The sequence below is a fragment of the Balaenoptera musculus genome, chromosome 4 (assembly GCF_009873245.2).
Source record: "Balaenoptera musculus isolate JJ_BM4_2016_0621 chromosome 4, mBalMus1.pri.v3, whole genome shotgun sequence".
In the NCBI taxonomy this organism is placed as follows: Eukaryota; Metazoa; Chordata; class Mammalia; order Artiodactyla; family Balaenopteridae; genus Balaenoptera; species Balaenoptera musculus.
The window spans coordinates 77422875-77443479 of record NC_045788.1 but is presented as its reverse complement, the minus strand read 5'-3'; the positions used below and the strand labels follow the sequence as shown (position 1 = coordinate 77443479).

General features: G+C 37.6%; 1 protein-coding gene across 7 annotated transcripts in view; it reads right to left on the bottom strand.

Moving 5' to 3' along the window:
* Positions 1 to 20605, bottom strand: part of IQCB1 (IQ motif containing B1) — a 48731-nt gene that overhangs the window by 27620 nt on the left and 506 nt on the right. For all 7 annotated transcript variants that reach the window (XM_036849624.1, XM_036849622.1, XM_036849623.1 and 4 more), the window contains exons 2-6: positions 20401 to 20483; positions 15999 to 16110; positions 15603 to 15765; positions 13255 to 13384; positions 909 to 1002 (exon numbers count right to left, since the gene is read on the bottom strand). In XM_036849624.1, the coding sequence (XP_036705519.1) occupies positions 909 to 1002; positions 13255 to 13384; positions 15603 to 15765; positions 15999 to 16098 (487 nt within the window). In that variant the 5' untranslated portion in view covers positions 16099 to 16110; positions 20401 to 20483. The remainder of the gene's footprint in view (positions 1 to 908; positions 1003 to 13254; positions 13385 to 15602; positions 15766 to 15998; positions 16111 to 20400; positions 20484 to 20605) is intronic.

The window sequence follows — 20605 nt, the reverse complement described above, 5'->3', positions numbered from 1 at the left end:
GGGAAATGGATAATGCTTTTTTTAAAAAGAAGTATTCAAGCATGTTACTTAGCTCTATGTGGCTATAACTACCAAAAGTATTAGTTATACTAATCGAAAGTAGTTGCCTTTAGAAAATGGGAACTGGAGTGAGGTGTGAGGGCCAGGGATTGTGTGTATTTTTTAAACAATTCTTACGGAACTATCTGACTCTTTAAATTATGCACATGCATAATTCTGAGAGTAAAAAATAAAATATTAATATTCAGTTCAATTTTTACATTCTAAAAAATATCAATGTTCTTATATTATTCCTATATAATTACATTTTTCTTAGATTAAATCTTTCAAGAAGGTAAGAATGTTGTCATCATTATTATTAGTTTACTTTCTCAGTCTCAAGGAAACATAATATAAAACTAACATGTATTTGTATTGCTCAATGTAAGTACAGAAATCCTATATAGTAACTTTCAAGTTTAGTAAAATATCATTAGATAAAAGCTTACTCTTACATCAATAGTTAGGCTGTGAGTTAAATTGTATCTATACTCTGTACATAGGGATTTCTATCATACTAAGTCTAAAATATAACTGTAATCTTTGGGGGAAAAAAAAAAGATTTTCCCTAGACTAAACTGTTAAGATCATTAATCCTTATCTTAGATTTGCTAAATAGAAAAAGCTAAGGAGAAAGTTATATTTTAGCAATTTTCCGCTTAATGTAATATCTACATTGTTAATGTTGTCTATTTAAAGCTGGAACATCCAAATGTAATTTTATTTTTTGTGTGTGGGGTTATTTCAGTGTGGTTTCATTTAACTGTGGTTATCTGTAGTTAATGAGGTATTTATTTTTAGAAAAAAAAAATCAAACTGTTAGTGGGTGACTCTACAATGACTATCAATTAAAAAATCTTTTTTCTTACCATTCTGGATGAGTTGAACATGTCCTCCCAATAGCCAGAAGAGAGAATCAGTCACAATTTCAAAAAAGTGTAGTAATGCATCTTTTTCTTCACCCTTAACACACACACAAAAAACCAATTGACTTTTCTGTAATTGTTTTAATTAATAAAAAAAATAGACTTCTCTTTGAGGAGTCACAGGACCTGGTTTCTGGATCTATCTCAGCTATTTATGAGGTACATGATCTTGTAGCTTTTAGTTTCTTAATTTATAAAACTGTGGTAACAGGCTGGTAATACCTACTCTACTTAACAGAAATGGTTGCTATCCAGAGGTCAAATGGGACAATATACGTAGTATAAGAACTACAAGTTGATACACTAGGATTTTTCAATACCAGCTATACATAAGAATCATCTATGGAGTTTTAAAAAATATCCCTATGCACAGGCTTTAGTCCAAACATACTGAAATCTGAATCTCCAAAGTTAAAAGTCTGGACATCTGACTTTTTACAAAGTTAGGTGTGTGATTTGGTTATGTAGCCAGGGTTGAAAATCACTGCAATATGCAAATGTAGATGTCAGCATAAAAAGCATTATTATTAGTGCATTTCAGTTGCAGCTTCTACTCTATGACTCCATGAAGGCAGAGACCATGTTATTTAGCTCTCCACTATACACCCAGTGTCTAAAACAGTTCTGACACACAGTGAAAGTTCAATCAATATTTATCCAATAAATAAATGACAATTTTTTCTGCTTCTTTCCTTCTGGAAAGTAGGGTGAGAAATTATTCTACATTAGAGTATGTGTCACAATGGGAAATAAGAAACAGATTACATTCACAATTCTGTCTTACTGGCCACATAATTTTAGTGGAAAGTTGTATAAAGGCCATTAATCTTATCCATGTCCTGAATGTACTGTGGCATACAAGTAATGACAACAGCAAAAACATGGTTGCTATGGTTACTCTTCATAATAATGAAAGTATTTTCTTCCTATTATTCTACCTCAGGGTTAGATAGGTGCTTAAATAGACGTGTACTAACAAATATACCAACAGTCAAAAAAGAAAGAAGTGTAACATTAGATCAAGAATCCCTTTAGTCCAATAAACTGCCTTAGCCAGTTTCACTGAAATAAAGGGCATGGTAATCTTCATTGCTGCCAACCTCGAAGTATAGTGCTGGGCTCCTATACTTACTGATTTCCTTTAAAAACCCATTAGATAATGTCACCCACAAATTCATGGCCTCTGAGACTGGTTAACAAAATTTACCCTTAAGTCACTACAAAATTCTGGCAGTTATTTTTCTATTCTTACATATAAAATACATATATTGGGTTGGCCAAAAAGTTCATTCGGGTTTTTCTGTAACATGTTATGAAAAACACAAACTTTCTGGCCAACCTAATATATATATATGTATGTGTGTGTGTGTGTATACATATATATATATATGCACGTATATATGTATATGTGTATGCATATTTTAACGAGTTTGCAGTTTAGGCCATAATACCCTGTGTATGTCCCACCATGTGCTCTACTACCTACCTGCTAGCTAATTTAAAAATATATATATAATTGGGAAACAACTAGGTAGATAGAACTAATAGATAAATTCAGTTTTCTTTTTCTCTTTTTATCACTAGAAACAGAATTTTAATTAATTTTAAACCAAAGTCCAAATTGTTCCATTTTAGTCTGTGCTGATAATTAACTTTTTCTGTGCTTCCCATTGCCATGATGACCCATCAACAAACAAGTGCGGGGACCTTCAAGATGGTGGAGGAGTAAGACGTGGAGATCACCTTCCTCCCCACAAATACATCAAAAATACATCTACATGTGGAACAATGACTACAGAACACCTACTGAATGCTGGCAGAAGACCTCAGACTTCCCAAAAGGCAAGAAAATCCCCACGTACCTGGGTAGGGCAAAATAAAAAAGAAAAACCACAGACAAAAGAATAGGGACGGGACCTGCACCTCTGGGAGGGAGCTCTGAAGGAGGAAAAGTTTCCACACACTAGGAAGCCCCTTCACTGTCGGGGACAGGGGGTGACCAGGGGGGAAGCTTTGGAGCCACGGAGGAGAGTGCAGCAACAGGGGTGCAGAGGGCAAAGCGGAGAGATTCTCGCACAGAGGTTCGGTGCCAACCAGCACTCACCAGCCTGAGAGGCTTGTCTGCTCACCCACCGAGGCGGGTGGGGGCTGCGAGCTAAGGCTCAGGCTTCGGAGCTCAGACCCTAGGGAGAGGACTGGGGTTGGCTGCGTGAAGTCTGCCTGAAGGGGGCTAGTGCGCCACAGCTAGCCGGGAGGGAGTCCGGGAAAGAATCTGAACCTGCCTAAGAGGAAAGAGACCATTCTTTTGGGGTGCGCAAGTAGAGCGGATTCCTGCTCCGTGTGCCCAGAGACAGCAGAGCACTGCCTAAGCGAGCTCCAGAGATGGGCATGAGCCACGACTGTCAGCTTGGACCCCAGAGATGGGCATGGACCGCTAACGCTGCCGCCGCTGCCACCAAGAATCCTATGTGCAAGCTCAGGTCACTATCCACACCCTCCCTGGGAGGCTGTGTAGCATGCCACTGCCAGGGTCCCATGATCCAGGGACAACTTCCCTGGGAGAACAAAGGCACACCTCAGGCTGTTGCAATGTCACACTGGCCTCTCCCTCCACAGGCTTGCCCCGCATGCCAATTATGACTACTGTACCCCTCCCTCTCCCTGGCCTGAGTGAGCAAGAAAGCCCTAATCAGCTGCTGCTTTAACCCCCTCCTGTCTGGGTGGCGAACAGATGCTTACGGGGGGCCTACACGCAGAGGCGGGGCCAAAACCAAAGCTGAATCCCAGGAGCTGTACGAACAAAGAAGAGAAAGGGAAATTTCTCTGTGCAGCCTCAGAAGCAGTGGATTAAATCCCCACAATCAACTTGATAAACCCTGCATGTTTGGAATACAGGAATAGACAACGAATGTTCCCAAAATTGAGGTGGTGGACTTTGGAGCAACTGTAGACGTGGGGTTTGCTTTCTGCGTCTGATTTGTTTTTTGGGTTTAGGTTTATCTTAGTTTGGTTTTTAGTGCTTGTTATCATTGGTGGATTTATTAGTTTGGTTACTCTCTTCCTTTTTATTTTATTTTTATTTAAAAAAAATTTTTTTCCTTTTTTCTCTTTTTGTGAGTGTGTGTGTATATGTTTCTTTCTGTGATTATTGTCGGTTTAGGTTTGCTTTTACCATTTGTCCTAGGGTTCTGTCTGTTCGTTTTTGTTGTTGTTGTTGTTTGGTTTTGTTTGTTTTCTTTTTATCAGTGTGTGTGTGTATGTTTCTTTGTGTGATTTTGTCTGTATAGTTTTGCTTTTACCATTTGGTTTGGGGTTCTATCTGTTCATTTTTTTTCTGTTGTTTTTTTCCTTCCTTTTCTTCTGAGCCATGCGGCTGGCAGGGTCTTGGTGCTCTGGTCAGGTGTTAGGCCTGAGCCTCCGAGGTGGGAGAGCCAAGTCCAGGACACTGGACCACCAGAGACCTCCAGGCTCCACGTAATATCAATCAGCAAGAGGTCTCCCAGAGATCTCCATCTCAACACTAAGACCCAGCTCCATCCAACAACCAGCAAGCTCCAGTGCTGGACGCCCCATGCCAAACAACTAGCAAGACAGGAACACAACCCCACTCGACAGCAGAGAGGCTGCCTAAAGTCATAATAAGTTCACAGACACCCCAAAAAACACCACCAGACACGGCCCTGCCCACCAGAAGGACAAGATCCAGCCTTACCCAGCAGAACACAGGCACCAGTCCCCTCCACCAGGAAGCCTACCCAAGCCACTGAACGAACCTCACCCACTGGGGGCAGACACCAAAAATAACGGGAACTATGAACCTACAGCCTGTGAAAAGGAGACCTCAAACACCGTAAGTTAAACAAAATGAGAAGACAAAGAAATATGCAGCAGATGAAGGAGCAAGGTAAAAACCCACGAGACCAAAGAAATGAAGAGGTAATAGGCAGTCTACCTGAAAAAGAATTCAGAGTAACGATAGTAAAGATGATCCAAAATCTCAGAAATAGAATGGAGAAAACAGAAGAAACGTTCAACAAGGACCTAGAAGAACTAAAGAGCAAACAAACAATGATGAACAACACAATAAATGAAATTTAGAATACTCTAGAAGGAATCAATAACAGAATAACTGAGGCAGAAGAACGGATAAGTGACCTGGAAGATAGAAGAGTGGAAATAACTGCCACAGAGCAGAATAAAGAAAAAAGAATGAAAAGAACTCAGGACAGTCTCAGAGAACTCTGGGACAACATTAAACACACCAACATTCGAATTATAGGGGTCCCAGAAGAAGAGAAAAAGAAAGGGTCTGAGAAAACATTTGAAGAGATTATAGTTGAAAACTTCCATAACATGGGAAAGGAAAGAGTCAATCAAGTCCAGGAAGCACAGAGAGTCCCATACAGGATAAATCAAAGGAGAAACATGCCAAGACACATATTAATCAAACTACCAAAAATTAAATACAAAGGAAAAATATTAAAAGCAGCAAGGGAAAAGCAACAAACAACATAGAAGGGAATCCCCATAAGGTTAACAGCTGATCTTTTAGCAAAAACTCTGCAAGCCAGAAGGGAAAGGCAAGACATATTTAAAGTGATAAGGAAAAACCTACAACCAAGATTACTCTACCCAGCAAGGATCTCATTCAGATTCGACGGAGCAATTAAAAACTTTGCAGAAAAGCAAAAGTTAAGAGAATTCAGCACCACCAAACCAGCTTTACAACAAATGCTAAAGGAATTTCTCTAGGCAGGAAACACAAGAGAAGGAAAAGACCTACAAAAAACACACGCAAAACAATTAAGAAAATGGTAATAGGAACATACATGTCAATAACTACCCTAAAAGTAAATGGATTAAATGCTCCAACCAAAAGACACAGACCGGCTGAATGGATACAAAAACAAAACCCATATATATTCTGCCTACAAGAGACACACTTCAGACCTAGGGACACATACAGACTGAAAGTGAGGGGATGGAAAAAGATGTTCCATGCAAATGGAAATCCAAAGAAAGCTGGAATAGCAATATTCATATCAGACAAAATAGACTTTAAAATAAAGACTATCACAAGAGACAAAGAAGGACACTACATAACGATCAAGGGATCAATCCAAGAAAAAGATATAACAATTGTAAATATTTATGCACCCAACATAGGAGCACCTCAATACATAAGACAAATGCTAACAGCCATAAAAGGGGAAATCAACAGTAACACAATCATAGTAGGGGACTTTAACACCCCACTTTCACCAATGGACAGATCATCCAAAATGAAAATAAATAAGGAAACACAAGCTTTAAATGACACATTAGACCAGATGGTCTTAATTGACATTTATAGGACATTCCATCCAAAAACAACAGAATACACTTTCTTCTCAAGTGCACATGGAACATTCTCCAGGACAGATCATACCTCGGGTCACAAATCAAGACTCAGTAAATTTAAGAAAATTGAAATCATGTCAAGTATCTTTTCCGACCACAATGCTATGAGACTAGATATCAATTACAGTAAAAAAAAAAAATTGTAAAATATACAAACACATAGAGGCTAAACAATATGCTACTAAATAACCAAGAAATCACTGAAGAAATCAAAGAGGAAATCAAAAAAATACCTAGAAACAAATGACAATGAAAACATGATGTCCCAGAAACATTTTCTGGGGGAGGGGCAAGATGGCGGAAGAGTAAGACGCGGAGATCACCTTCCTTCCCACAGATACAGTAGAAATACATCTACACGTGGAACTGCTCCTACAGAACACCCACTGAACGCTGGCAGAAGACGTCAGACCTCCCAAAAGTCTGAGCCGTGTGGATGAAAGGCTCTTGGTGCTCCAGCCAGGCATCAGGGCTGTGCCTCTGAGGTGGGAGAGCCAACTTCAGGACACTGGTCCACAAGAGACCTCCCAGCTCTACGTAATACCAAACGGCAAAAATCTCTCAGAGATCTCCATCTCAACATCAAGACCCAGCTTCACTCAACGACCAGCAAGCTACAGTACTGGACACCCTATGCCAAACAACTAGCAAGACAGGAACACAGCCCCATCCATTAGCAGAGAGGCTGCCTAAAATCATAATAAGGCCACAGACACCCCAAAACACACCACCAGACGTGGACGTGCCCACCAGAAAGACAAGATCCAACCTCATCCACCAGAACACAGGCACTAGTCCCCTCCACCAGGAAGCCTACACAACCCACTGAACCAACCTTAGCCACTGGGGACAGATACCAAAAACAACGGGAACTACGAACCTGTAGCCTGTGAAAAGGAGACCCCAAACACAGTAAGATAAGCAAAATGAGAAGACAAAAAACCACACAGCAGTTGAAGGAGCAGGGTCAAAACACACCAGACCTAACAAATGAAGAGGAAATAGGCAGTCTACCTGAAAAAGAATTCAGAATAATGATGTAAAGATGATCCAAAATCTTGGAAATAGAATAGACAAAATGCAAGAAACATTTAACAAGGACGTAGAAGAACTAAAGAGGAACCAAGCAACGATGAAAAGCACAATAAATGAAATTAAAAATACTCTAGACGGGATCAATAGCAGAATAACTGAGGCAGAAGAACAGATAAGTGACCTGGAAGATAAAATAGTGGAAATAACTACTACAGAGCAGGATAAAGAAAAAAGAATGAAAAGAACTGAGGACAGTCTCAGAGACCTCTGGGACAACATTAAACGCACCAACATTCGAATTATAGGGGTCCCAGAAGAAGAAGAGAAAAAGAAAGGGACTGAGAAAATATTTGAAGAGATTATAGTTGAAAACTTCCCTAATATGGGAAAGGAAATAGTTAATCAAGTCCTGGAAGCACAGAGAGTCCCATACAGGATAAATCCAAGGAGAAACACGCCAAGACACATATTAATCAAACTATCAAAACATGATGACCCAAAACCTATGGGATGCAGCAAAAGCAGTTCTAAGAGGGAAGTTTATAGCAATACAATCATACCTCAAGAAACAAGAAAAATCTCAAACAACCTAACCTTACACCTAAAGCAATAAGAGAAAGAAGAGCAAAAAAAACCCCAAAGTTAGCAGAAGGAAAGAAATCATAAAGATGAGAGCAGAAATAAATGAAAAAGAAATGAAGGAAACAATAGCAAAGATCAATAAAACAAAAGCTGGTTCTTTGAGAAGATAAACGAAATTGATAAACCATTAGCCAGACTCATCAAGAAAAAAACAGAGAAAACTCAAATCAAAAGAATTAGAAATAAAAAGCTAACAACTGACACTGCAGAAATACAAAGGATCATGAGAGACTACTACAAGCAACTATATGCCAATAAAATGGACAACCTGGAAGAAATGGACGAATTCTTAGAAAAGTACAACCTTCCAAGACTGAACCAGGAAGAAATAGAAAATATGAACAGACCAATCACAAGTAATGAAATTGAAACTGTGATTAAAAACCTTCCAACAAACAAAAGCCCAGGACCAGATGGCTTCACAGGTGAATTCTATCAAACTTATCCTTCTCACACTCTTCCAAAATATAGCAGAGGGAGGAACACTCCCAAACTCATTCCACGAGGCCACCATCACCCCAATACCAAAACCAGACAAAGATGTCACAAAAAAAGAAAACTAAAGACCAATATCACTGATGAACACAGATGCAAAAATCCTCAACAAAATACGAGCAAACAGAATCCAGCAGCACATTAAAAGGATCATACAGCATGATCAAGTGGGGTTTATCCCAGGGATGCAAGGATTCTTCAATATATGCAAATCAATCAATGTGATACACCATATTAACAAATTGAAGGATAAAAAACATACGATAATCTCAATAGATGCAGAAAAAGCTTTTGACAAAATTCAACACCCACTTATGATAAAAACTCTCCAGAAAGTGGGCATAGAGGGAACCTACCTCAACGTAATAAAGCCCATATATGACAAATCCACAGCCAACATCATTCTCAATGGTGAAAAACTGAAACCACTTCTTCTAAGATCAGGAAAAAGACAAGGTTGCCCACTCTCACTACTATTATTCAACATAGTTTTGGAAGTTTTAGCCACAGCAATCAGAGAAGAAAAAGAAATAAAAGGAATCCAAATCAGAAAAGAAGAAGTAAAGCTGTCACTGTTTGCAGATGACATGATACTACACATAGAGAATCCTAAAGATGCTACCAGAAAACTACTAGAGCTAATCAATGAATTCGGTAAAGTAGCAGGATACAAAATTAATGCACAGAAATCTCTTGCATTCCTATACATTAATGATGAAAAATCTGAAAGAGAAATTAAGGAAATACTCCCATTTACCATTACAACAAAAAGAATAAAATACCTAGGAATAAACCTACCTAAGTAGACAAAAGACCTGTATGCAGAAAACTATAAGACACTGATGAAAGAAATTAAAAACGATACAAACAGATGGAGAGATATACCATGTTCTTGGATTGGAAGAATCAATATTGTGAAAATGACTATACTACCAAAGCAATCTACAGATTTAATGCAGTCCCTATCAAACTACCAATGCCATTTTCCACAGAACGAGAACAAAAAATTTTACAATTTGTATGGAAACACAAAAGATCCTGAAGAGCCAAAGCAATCTTGAGAAAGGAAAAAGGAGCTGGAGGAATCAGGTTCCCTGACTTCAGACTATAGCACAAAGCTATAGTAATCAAGACAGTATGGTACTGGCACAAAAACAGAAATATAGATCAATGGAACAGGATAGAAAGCCCAGAGATAAACCCACGCACATATGGCCACCTTATCTTTGATAAAGGAGGCAAGAATATACAATGGAGAAAAGACAGCCTCTTCAATAAGTGGTGCTGGGAAAACTGGACAGCTACATGTAAAACAATGAAATTAGAACACTTCCTAACACCATACACAGAAATACACTCTAAATGGATTAAAAACTTCAATGTAAGGCCAGACACTATAAAACTCTTAGAGGAAAACATAGGCAGAACACTGTATGACATAAACCACAGCAAGATCCTTTTTGACCCACCTCCTAGAGAAATGTGAATAAAAACAAAAATAAACAAATGGGACCTAATGAAACTTAAAAGTTTTTGCACAGCAAAGGAAACCATAAACAAGTCAGAAGACAACCCTCAGAATGGGAGAAAAGATTTGCAAATGAAGCAATTGAGAAAGGATTAATCTCCAAAATTTACAAGCAGCACATGCAGCTCAGTATCGAAAAAAGAAACAACCCAATCCAAAAATGGGTAGAAGACCTAAATAGACATTTCTCCAAAGAAGATATACAGATTGCCAACAAACACATGAAAGGATGCTCAACATCACTAATCATTAGAGAAATGCAAATCAAAACCACAATGAGGTATCACCTCACATCGGTCAGAATGGCCACCATCAAAAAATCTACAAACAGTAAATGCTGGAGAGGGTGTGGAGAAAAGGGAGCCCTCTTGCACTGTTGGCGGGATTGTAAACTGATACAGCCACTATGGAGAACAGTATGGAGGTTCCTTAAAAAACTAAAACTAGAACTACCATATAACCCAGCAATCCCACTACTGGGCATATACCCTGAGAAAACCATAATTCAAAAAGAGTCATGTACCAAAATGTTCATTGCAGCTCTATTTACAATACCCAGGACATGGAAGCAACCTAAGTGTCCATCAACAGATGAATGGATAAAGAAGATGTGGCACATATATACAATGGAATGTTACTCAGCCATAAAAAGAAATGAAACTGAGAAATGAAACTTATTTGTACTGAGGTGGATGGACCTAGAGTCTGTCATACAGAGTGAAGTCAGAAAGAGAAAAATAAATACCATATGCTAACATATATATGGAATGTAAAAAAAAATGGTTTTGATGAACCTAGGGGCAGGACAGGAATAAAGATGCAGACGTAGAGAATGGACTTGAGGACACAGGGAGGGGAAGGGTGAGCTGGGACGAAGTGAGAGAGTAGCACTGACATATATACACTACCAAATGTAAAATAGATAGCTAGTGGGAAGCAGCTGCATGGCACAGGGAGATCAGCTTGGTACTTTGTGACCACCTAGAGAGGTGGGATAGGGAAGGTGCGAGGGAGACGCAAGAGGGAGGGGATATGGGGATATATGTATACATATAGCTGATTCACTTTTTTATACAGCAGAAACAAACACAACATTGTAAAGCAATTATACTCCAATAAAGATGTTAAAAAAAACAAAAAACAAGTGCAACAGGAAGAACTGGATGGGCTCAGTGGCAGAGGCTGGGCTTTCAGGCCAAGGAGAGCTGGTCCTCCTGCCTTACCAGCCTGTCCATCACACCAGTACCTGCTCCATTGGAACCTGAGTCATGGACTCAGACAGCAACTTCCTGCCTGGATTCTGGACACTTCTGTGTCCTCCTGGTCCTGTGCACTGAATCCTGTCTCTCGTCATTTTCTTTTTATTCACCATTTTAATTTGTTCTGTGGTCAAGTGGCTCTCTTTTTTTGTAGCTGATTTACTCCCTTTGATGTATATACTAAAGAATTTTTTATCTCTATACAAATACCATGATTAAGAATAAGAAAGTATTATGAAAAGTACTGAAGGACTGTATAAATGAAAAGAATATAAGTATTATTGCTTTTAAGTGGGGAATATTAAATAAAAGTGCTTTGAAGAAAACATAAAGCTTTCATAATGATCTGAGCTATTCATGAGATGGAAATTCATTTTACAAAGGAGGAAGCTGAGATAGAGTGAAATCAAGTGATTTGACCAAGAACCCAGAGTTAGTTTGTGGCACAGCCAGAAAAGAAATCAAGTTCAACACAATTTCTATAGTTCATGCCGCTTTAACTGAACTGAATTATATCTAGCAAATATGCAAATATTTATTTACTGCTAGCATCCCTCAAAATGTCAATGGAGATGCTACAAGTGGCATCTGTGACCCATATACTCTACCACTAAGTTAAATTCTCTGCCAACAATACTTCTCATATTCAAACCACTCTTTTGTCCATACTGTTGTATATCTTGCTCAATTTCACTCTTAAACTTTTTAAACTTATTTTTTTGAATTAAAAATATATCTGTCTTAGGTTTTCTATAAGAAATACCTAGAGATTTTATCTACTTTATTAGCCTGAGAGTTGTTTAAATGCAAAACTATGTCTATTCCTTATATACCCAAAGCATCTCAAATGGAACTTAACATCCTATAGTGACTTACATTATTTCCCTTCATAATTCACAGAAGTTGTGAATCTGCTCTATCTCTGATGTGGCAGTAGGCCCAAATGTACATATAGCCAAGAACTCTTCCAAGGTGGAATTTCAGCCTTGCGGACTTATCACTCCTTATATATTCTATATCCAAACTGATCTAATTGACATTTACAGAACATTACACACTACAACTGAGGAGTTCACATTCAGGTATACGGGGAGTCTTTGCTTTTGCATGGTACCATGTTAAATGAAATCTGTGTATGTCAAAAGCTTTACATGTCCCTGATATCCATGAGTTTCAGTTAAGACAGCACTGTGCAAAGTAAGGACTGCTTGTAATGGAACCTTCACCACTATAAAACATATGGAGTGCCATAAAACAAGTCTGAAAATACTTCAAAGGTCTGAAATGACACAGAGTATGTTATCTGACATGACAGAATTAAATTAGAAACTGATAACAATAAAACACCAACAAAACCCTCAAATATTTTGAAACTAAGCAACATACTTCTAAATGATCCATAGGTCAAAAAAAAAAAAAAAGTACATATAGCATCCAGCACAATTCACCCAAGAAATACTTGTTGGAGTGAAATGAATCCAAATGTTTAGGTTGAAATATTTTGACTAGAGAGGATCTGAAGGAGCATATAGAAAGTGCACCTTTATTCTTCTTCACCATTGGAGCTACTGAGAAAAGCCTTGGGCCTAGAGAACAATACTTTCTTCCACTACTGATGTAAGTAGAAGGTATGTTTTAGGAAAATGCTACGGAAATAAATGTCTATGGGTGATGCTCAAAACTGAGTAGTAAAACAGATCCTTCAAAAAGCATACTGTCATACAATATGCTTCAGTTCAGTCAGCACTTTAAAAATTTCAAATGTAGAGATTTTCTTTTTTTGGGTTGTAGCTTTAAAAATGTTTGAATCCATTACTCTAATTGTACTTTCAGCCAAATATTGCACACTTGAAAAAACAATGTGGAACATCGTCTCAAGAATTAACCTGTTTTGGCTACAAAACAAAAAACCCTAAATAAATACATATACCTTAGCTGCGTTGATGAAACATGTTTGCAATTGCCTCCCCAAAACCAGAAAATTTTCTGCAGCTGATGGAAGTAATTCATTGTAAAATTCCTCTGCATCTTCTCCTGGTTCCAAGCCCACACAGCAATGGCTGAAATAAGAGCACAAGTTTGTGATTAAGTTTGTGCTAATTATAAATTTTAGATGAATGCTAAAGCTTCTATAGACACGGTGTCTTAATGAGAATTTTTAGTATCTTTCTTTTGTTGCCAAGCCAATAAAGAACTTTTACAGGAAAATTAGTGTAACAACTTTCTTTTTTTTTTTTTTTTTTTTTTTGAAATTTTTTTTTTTTTAAGGCATTGTTTACTTTGTTTATTTATTTATTTTTGGCTGTGTTGGGTCTTCGTTTCTCTGCGAGGGCTTTCTCTAGTTGTGGCAAGCGGGGGCCACTCTTCATCGCGGTGCGCGGGCCTCTCACCATCGCGGCCCCTCCCGTTGCGGGGCACAGGCTCCAGACGCGCAGGCTCAGTAATTGTGGCTCACGGGCCCAGTTGCTCCGTGGCATGTGGGATCTTCCCAGACCAGGGCTCGAACCCGTGTCCCCTGCATTGGCAGGCAGATTCTCAACCACTGCGCCACCAGGGAAGCCCTGTAACAACTTTCTTAACAAGTAACAAGTAAACAGTGGTGTGGATTTTGCCTGTACTTAGAGCTAGGACTTACATGTCCTAAAAACTTACTTGTCAATCCTTCAGGAAACAAAATACACTTGGCTCACAATAAAGAGAAAGAGGCAAGTTTTCAGTGAAGGGGCTACACACACTCTAAAAGCAACAGAATACCATTCAGGAGTAACATATGTGTTAACTGATACATTTTACACATCAGATAGCTGAAAAATAGCTAGGGTAGCATTAGTCTACAAGGGACAGATTATCAATTTTTTCCAATAGATCTACTTTCCTAAAATCTGCAAAATATCTGATTGCACATTCCCTACATCAGAAGAGGAGACAGCAAAAACTCTAGTAGGAACAGTTTACAATATACATTGAAAGAGAGAAGGTCATTTAGAGAAATGGGTCCTCTTGAAACCACACATAAAGTCACCCCCTGGATATGAAACGAGTATATTCAAAAGCCTCAATGGTAAGAACTATTTGTGCAGACTAATACCAAAAAAAGTCCCCAATCCAAGAATGGTCTCTATGTGTGTACTCTAATGAGTAAGTACCGATGTTAGAGGCTTGTGCAGACACTGATAAGCAACAGTGACTACATACTGAGTACACTAAAAACTGACTAATGCTTTTTTTTTTTTTGCATATCAGTTCCTAAGGTCAATAGACTTACACTCACATGTACCAGTTTCTCTTTTCCCTTTGGTTTCTAAAGTTAATTAAGAGTACTACTTTCATTGAAAATGTTAATAAATGAAATACGTTTTTTGTACATTCACAAACATGGGGATTTCTTAAGACTTGGAGTCCACTTCTGAGAGCCTAGCTCAATCAATATTTCCATGAGCTAACATATCTAACATCACAAAGACATAAGGCTCTATTTACTTAAGGAAATAATTAATCTTGAAAATTAAGGTATAAAAAAATATTGCACGTGTTAACTGTTTTTCCTAACTGTATACCTTGAATCTGGCCTTTATCTATCTATGTTTAATTATAAGCAGTTTCAAAAGCTAAGATCCAACTAGTACTGCACATTTTCAGTTACTTAATTAGGAAGTGGCTTAGACACTGAGAACACCTGATTTATTTTATTGCCTCCTATATGAAAAAAGATTTTGATCTTTTTCTCGTAATTTCTAGCATGGCAGTAGATCAGTAAATGCTACTTCTAAATTTATTGACATGATTTGGGTTACTTAATGAAATATACAGTTGAGACAGCTAAACCAATATACTGTGAAATGAAGTTTCTGTATCTCTTCTCCTGCAGTCCTTTGCTTATGCCTTTCATTTCAGCACCTATTTCATTCTGCCTTGTATGATAAATCCACATGACTGTCATCCCATGTCTACTGTAAGTTTATCCAGTATAGAGCCAGTGCCTTAATCTCTTCATTTCTTCAATATTCTTTAGTCTTTAGTCTATTAGGCCCTTGGGATTCAGTGGTGAGCACAAGATCACCATCTTCGTAGAGCTTATGGAGTGAAATTTTTGACAGTGAAATATTCACAAATACAGTTAGGAATAATAATATATAGTATGAAGGAAAAGTACATCCATAACATACCATGGGAGGTTGCCAATGCTTGTTAGCCAGATGAAGAAAAGAAAGCAAATGTTGAAATTAAGAATCTACTACTATATCCCTCAACAACAAGCTGATTTATTGTTCATTTTACCTTAATATCTGTGTAAGCTGGGAAATTGTAGTCCAACCACCCTGGATTCGAGAACAATCTTGACTGAGGACCAAGAGGCAATACCGAATGAGATCATAACAATATATATCTTGTTTGACTTTCTTCAACTCTGAGCTTCCAAAAGGTGTGTTGTTTATTATTTCTAAGGCAAAAGGAAATAAGATACACTTATTTTTGCTCAATAAATCCAAGAGCTATCCATATTTTTATAGGTTGAATAATGACTAAAAATACATTTAAAAGGAAAAAGAAATCACTGCTTTATCACAGTGTTAAGATTTCACTGAACAAATTAAAAACAAATGCTAAAATTGTACCCATGATGGAATTTGTTTTGTTAAACAGTGTCAGCCGATCACAAAAAGATTTTCTTACCTTTTAACTTCAACAGTATAACAGGGACATTCTGCTCAGGACTTATTGCAACTTCAGCAGCTAGAGATAAGATCCTTGGGTCTGTACCCATTGCCTTCATTTCTCATACCACCTATATTTGACAGAATCAGAAAAATAAAGGTCAATAGCCTAAAACATTCACCCCCTAAATAATGTTTGAAATATAAATGACAACAGCTTTGCTTGGTTCAAGAAGTGAAGGGTAGATTTTTCTCATTTCTTCCTTATAGGGAGAAACTGGTTTCTCCAACTAGTGTACCTCTAAAAGAGCTAAAGACCCTTATACCTTACTGTAACAGCTACACTACATACTGTTTATTGTGCACTCTCTAAGAGTCAGAAACTGTGCTTGGTGCTTCACATTCACTCTCTCTAATCTGCACAACAATCCTAGGTCAGGAGTTAATTTTCTTTTATCATGAAAGAGAAACTGAGTGTGCAGAAATGAGCTAATACAGGCCTAAGACTGATATCTTTTTTAAAGGTCTCCTTACAAGGTTGGCCCTTGCCTGATGTCTAGGAACTTGGATTTCAGGAGGGTTTCCACCAGTTTCCTAATATGACTGGCTCACTGGGCCTAAACTGTTTGTAAAAACAATGCGGTTTATGTTGAACACCTGCTTTCCTTCCTGAAGTCTGGAATTCTGATATGTGGTAGCAGACGATGCCTACATGACCATCTCCAATAAAGACTCTGTCACTGAGTCTCTAGTGAGCGTCCCTGGTAAACAACACTTCAACATGTTATTACAACTCACTGAAGGAGGAATTAAGCATGTCCTATGTGACTCCGCTGGGAGAGGACTCTTGGAAGTTTGCACCTGTTCTCCTCTGAATTTCATCTCATGTGCCTTCTCCCTTTGATGATTTTCTTTTGTATCCTTTTAGTGTAATAAATCATAGCTATGATTACGATTATATCCTGAGAACTATGAGCCCTCCTAGCAAATTACTAAACCTGGAGTTGGTCCTGGGGATTCCCAACACACAACTCAGAAATGTTATTATAAGATAACCAAAGCTTGTTTATAAATAGCATAGTGAATAAATCGATTATCTTAAAAAAAAATCCACATCCCAATTCAATTTGTTGCTAAAACTTTTCTTTAAAAAATTTAAAGAAAATTAAATTCTTTTAATTTAAGCATTCAAAGCTCAAAGATACCATTTTAAAAAAAGTATAATCTTAACTTATTTATAATTAATAAATACTAACATATATTAAGTGCTTACTATGAATTAAGCACTGTGCTAAGTGCTTTCATATGCATTATCTCATTTAATCCTCACAACAGGACTATGAGGTAAAGCCTTTAATCACCTACATTTTACAGATTAAAAAAAAGTAAAGTTTGAAGAAGTTAAGAAACTTGTCATGGTTCCACCAGCATGTGGTGGAGTCAGTATTCAAATCCAGATCAGTATGAATCCAATTTCCATTACAATGTTCATTATATTCCTTCCCACATAAAAGAGTAAAGAAACACAAAACATATTCCCAAATAACCTACTTCTCACTTTTTAAGCTATTATTCTTCATAACTGGCACCACAGTTCACCCTTTATATTAAAGAGTTGGGAACTTCCCTGGTGGTCCAGTGGTAAAGAATCCACATTCCAATGCAGGGGATGCGGGTTTGTTTGATCCCTGGTTGGGGAACTAAGATCCCACATGCCGCGGGGCAACTAAGCCCACACACCACAACTACTGAGCCCACACGCCTCAACTAGAGAGCCCGTGTGCCGCAAACTACAGAGCCCACACGCTCTGGAGCCCACGCCACAACGAGAGAGAAAATGTGCAGGCCATGACTAGAGAGAAGCCCGCATGCCGCCACGAAGAGCTCCTGTGCTGCAACGAAAGATCCCACATATTGCAACTAAGACTCGATGCAGCCAAAAATAAGATAAATAAATAAATAAAATAAATATTGAAAAAAAAAGAGTTGGCCATAATACAGGATCCAAAAATCATTCCTTTTTAGGTAAAATACACATCATTAAAAAACAAGTTTTCTGGAAACATTTTTAAAGAAAGCCCAGCACAACTCTTGGCACACTAACTTTCTAGGAGAGTGGATATAGTTATCTCATTCTTTCCAATGGCTGCATTATGCTATGCTTCCTTTGTAAGAGTGTATCAAAATATATTTAAACATCTCCTCTACTGGAAGTCATTCAGAGTGTATGCTAGTACAAGCAATGCTGCAATGAATATCAAAGTATATGTCTTAGGTACTCATGATAGTACTCTGTGGGATGAATTCTTCCCTTGCAGTCAGATGGCCGGGTGGCAGGACACATATTTTAAAATTTTTGATTAGATACCAAATTTTTCTCCAAAATGGGTGTTCCAATTTACACTTCCACCAACAATGTATGAGGGTGTTCATTTTACTATGCCTTCAATAGTACCTAATGTTATATTTTACATTTTTGTCAATCCGCTAGGTGAAAAATGGTATCTCCTTGTTTTAATTTTTATTTCTTTGATTATTAGGGAGGTTCAGCACGTTTCATGTTCACTGGCCATTTATTCTTTTATATATTTTCTCTTCACATACCTCAACAATTTTTCTATTGGCTTCTCTTATTCTTTTGTAGAAGCTTTAAGTTTTTCATACATGGATATACACCTTTTATCTTTTATATTGGCTATAAATACTTTATCCTCATCTGTCGTTTATTTTTTAAAGCTTGATTATGGTTTTACTGTAGTTTTACAATTTTTATGTAGTCAAGTATAACAATCTTCCCTCTATAACTTCTGCCTTTGGAGTCATGCTTAGAAAGGTCCTCCCTATCATAAGAGCTAAAATATAATCTCCTAATTTTTTCTACTGTTTTTATTATTTTGTTTTACTTATATCTTCATAAACATACAACTTTATTTATATCTTCAATACAAATGTAAGTTATTTTTGTGAGTGGTTTAAGATAGGAAGCTATAACAGATGAGGTTACAGATTGGTGAAAAAAGAACAAATGCACATAGCTGTCATAAATTTCTGAGATAATTTATCATGAATGGATACAAGAGAAGCAATCTGAAATGTCACTTGGATATATTTTTAGATTCTATTTAGTTCATTAGTCTATTTCTTTCTTCCTGGGCTAGTACAACATATTTCATTTAGATATATGTTTAGAGAAAATTCACATTAGAAGGTAAGCTTCACAAGGGCAAAACTCATACCATTCTTGGTGGCTGCCTTCTTACCTCTTTGGTTCACTGTTATATTCCCAGAGGCTAGACTAGCGCTTGGCATGTGGTAGGTACTTAGTATTTATATATGTTGAAACAATGAATAAATGCACAAACTTTGGGTATTCCAAAACCTCAATTTCTTGATGCTCTGCTTTTCTCCTGGTTATAAAATGGAAACCTCAGACTTCTGGTTGAAAGCCTTTTTAAAGTAAAATAGATTCACAACACTGTTCTTGCTCTCTGGCTAATATAAGAAAACATCACTAAAACATCATCACCACCACCAAACATGCGTAGGGCTCTATGATAGACCCAAGGTTCACAAAGATTTTATATAGGACAGATTTCCTGCTCACATTCTGGCTAGGAAAGAAACGTATACACACAGACCCATATACACACATACGTAAAATAAAATAATTATGTAAAATACGTTACATGCCAAACAGGTGACACAGATGATAAGAATAAAGACCACAGAGTCAGAGGACAGGGTTTCCATGAACAAGCTTTCTTACCTGTAAACAAAATAATAATTCCTACCTCCTAGAAAAATTCAAGGTTTAGAAAAGAAGGCAGCCACTAAAGATGGCCCTAAAATGTTGCATGATAGTAAAGTCTCAAAAATAATAACCATTCAGAGAGCTTTTACTTTATCCCATGAATTGTTTTAAATGCTTTCTTGTACTAACTAATTTAATCCTCTCAACAACTGTAAGGTATAAGTACTATTATTTTTTCCTCCCATTTTAATGATGAGCATCCTTAACTTTGGTTTGCACAAAGTCATATTGTATAGAGTATGAAGCTGGGGTTCAAACCCAAAGATTCTGGCTTTAGAACCCAAGTGCTTAACTACCACAGGGAACAGTCTTAGTACGCCTTAAAAGAGTAGAATTTGGATAAGCAGATAGGCTGAGAGAGACACAGGCATCTAACTGCCTGGAACAATAAATTACAAACCTGGCGAAGGTAGCAGTTAAGTGAGAAAGTTTTCTGATTACGTAATTACCCTGAAAAACCACCACTGTTATGGCAACCATTTGTAAACCTTCTCTTGGAGGCTTCTCTTCTAATACAGCACTTCTCTCATCTTTACCCTTAAACTCACGAACTTTTGACAGGAAAAAAGAAGAAAAAAGACAATTATTTTTCAATTATTAATGCTATTACCCTGCTGCCAGAGCACAAGGTCTGGCCTTGATCTTTTGGGAATTCCGTCTTCGGGGCCGTGCCGTTACCGCCGCCACAGATCACTGTGAAGAAGATAAAGAAGGTAACCCAATGCAATCCAGCTGCAACTAATCCTAAATATCTGCAGTTCCAAACTCTGAAACTTTTTTACCCGCCCCACTTCACCCCCCTCCCTCTATCCCAA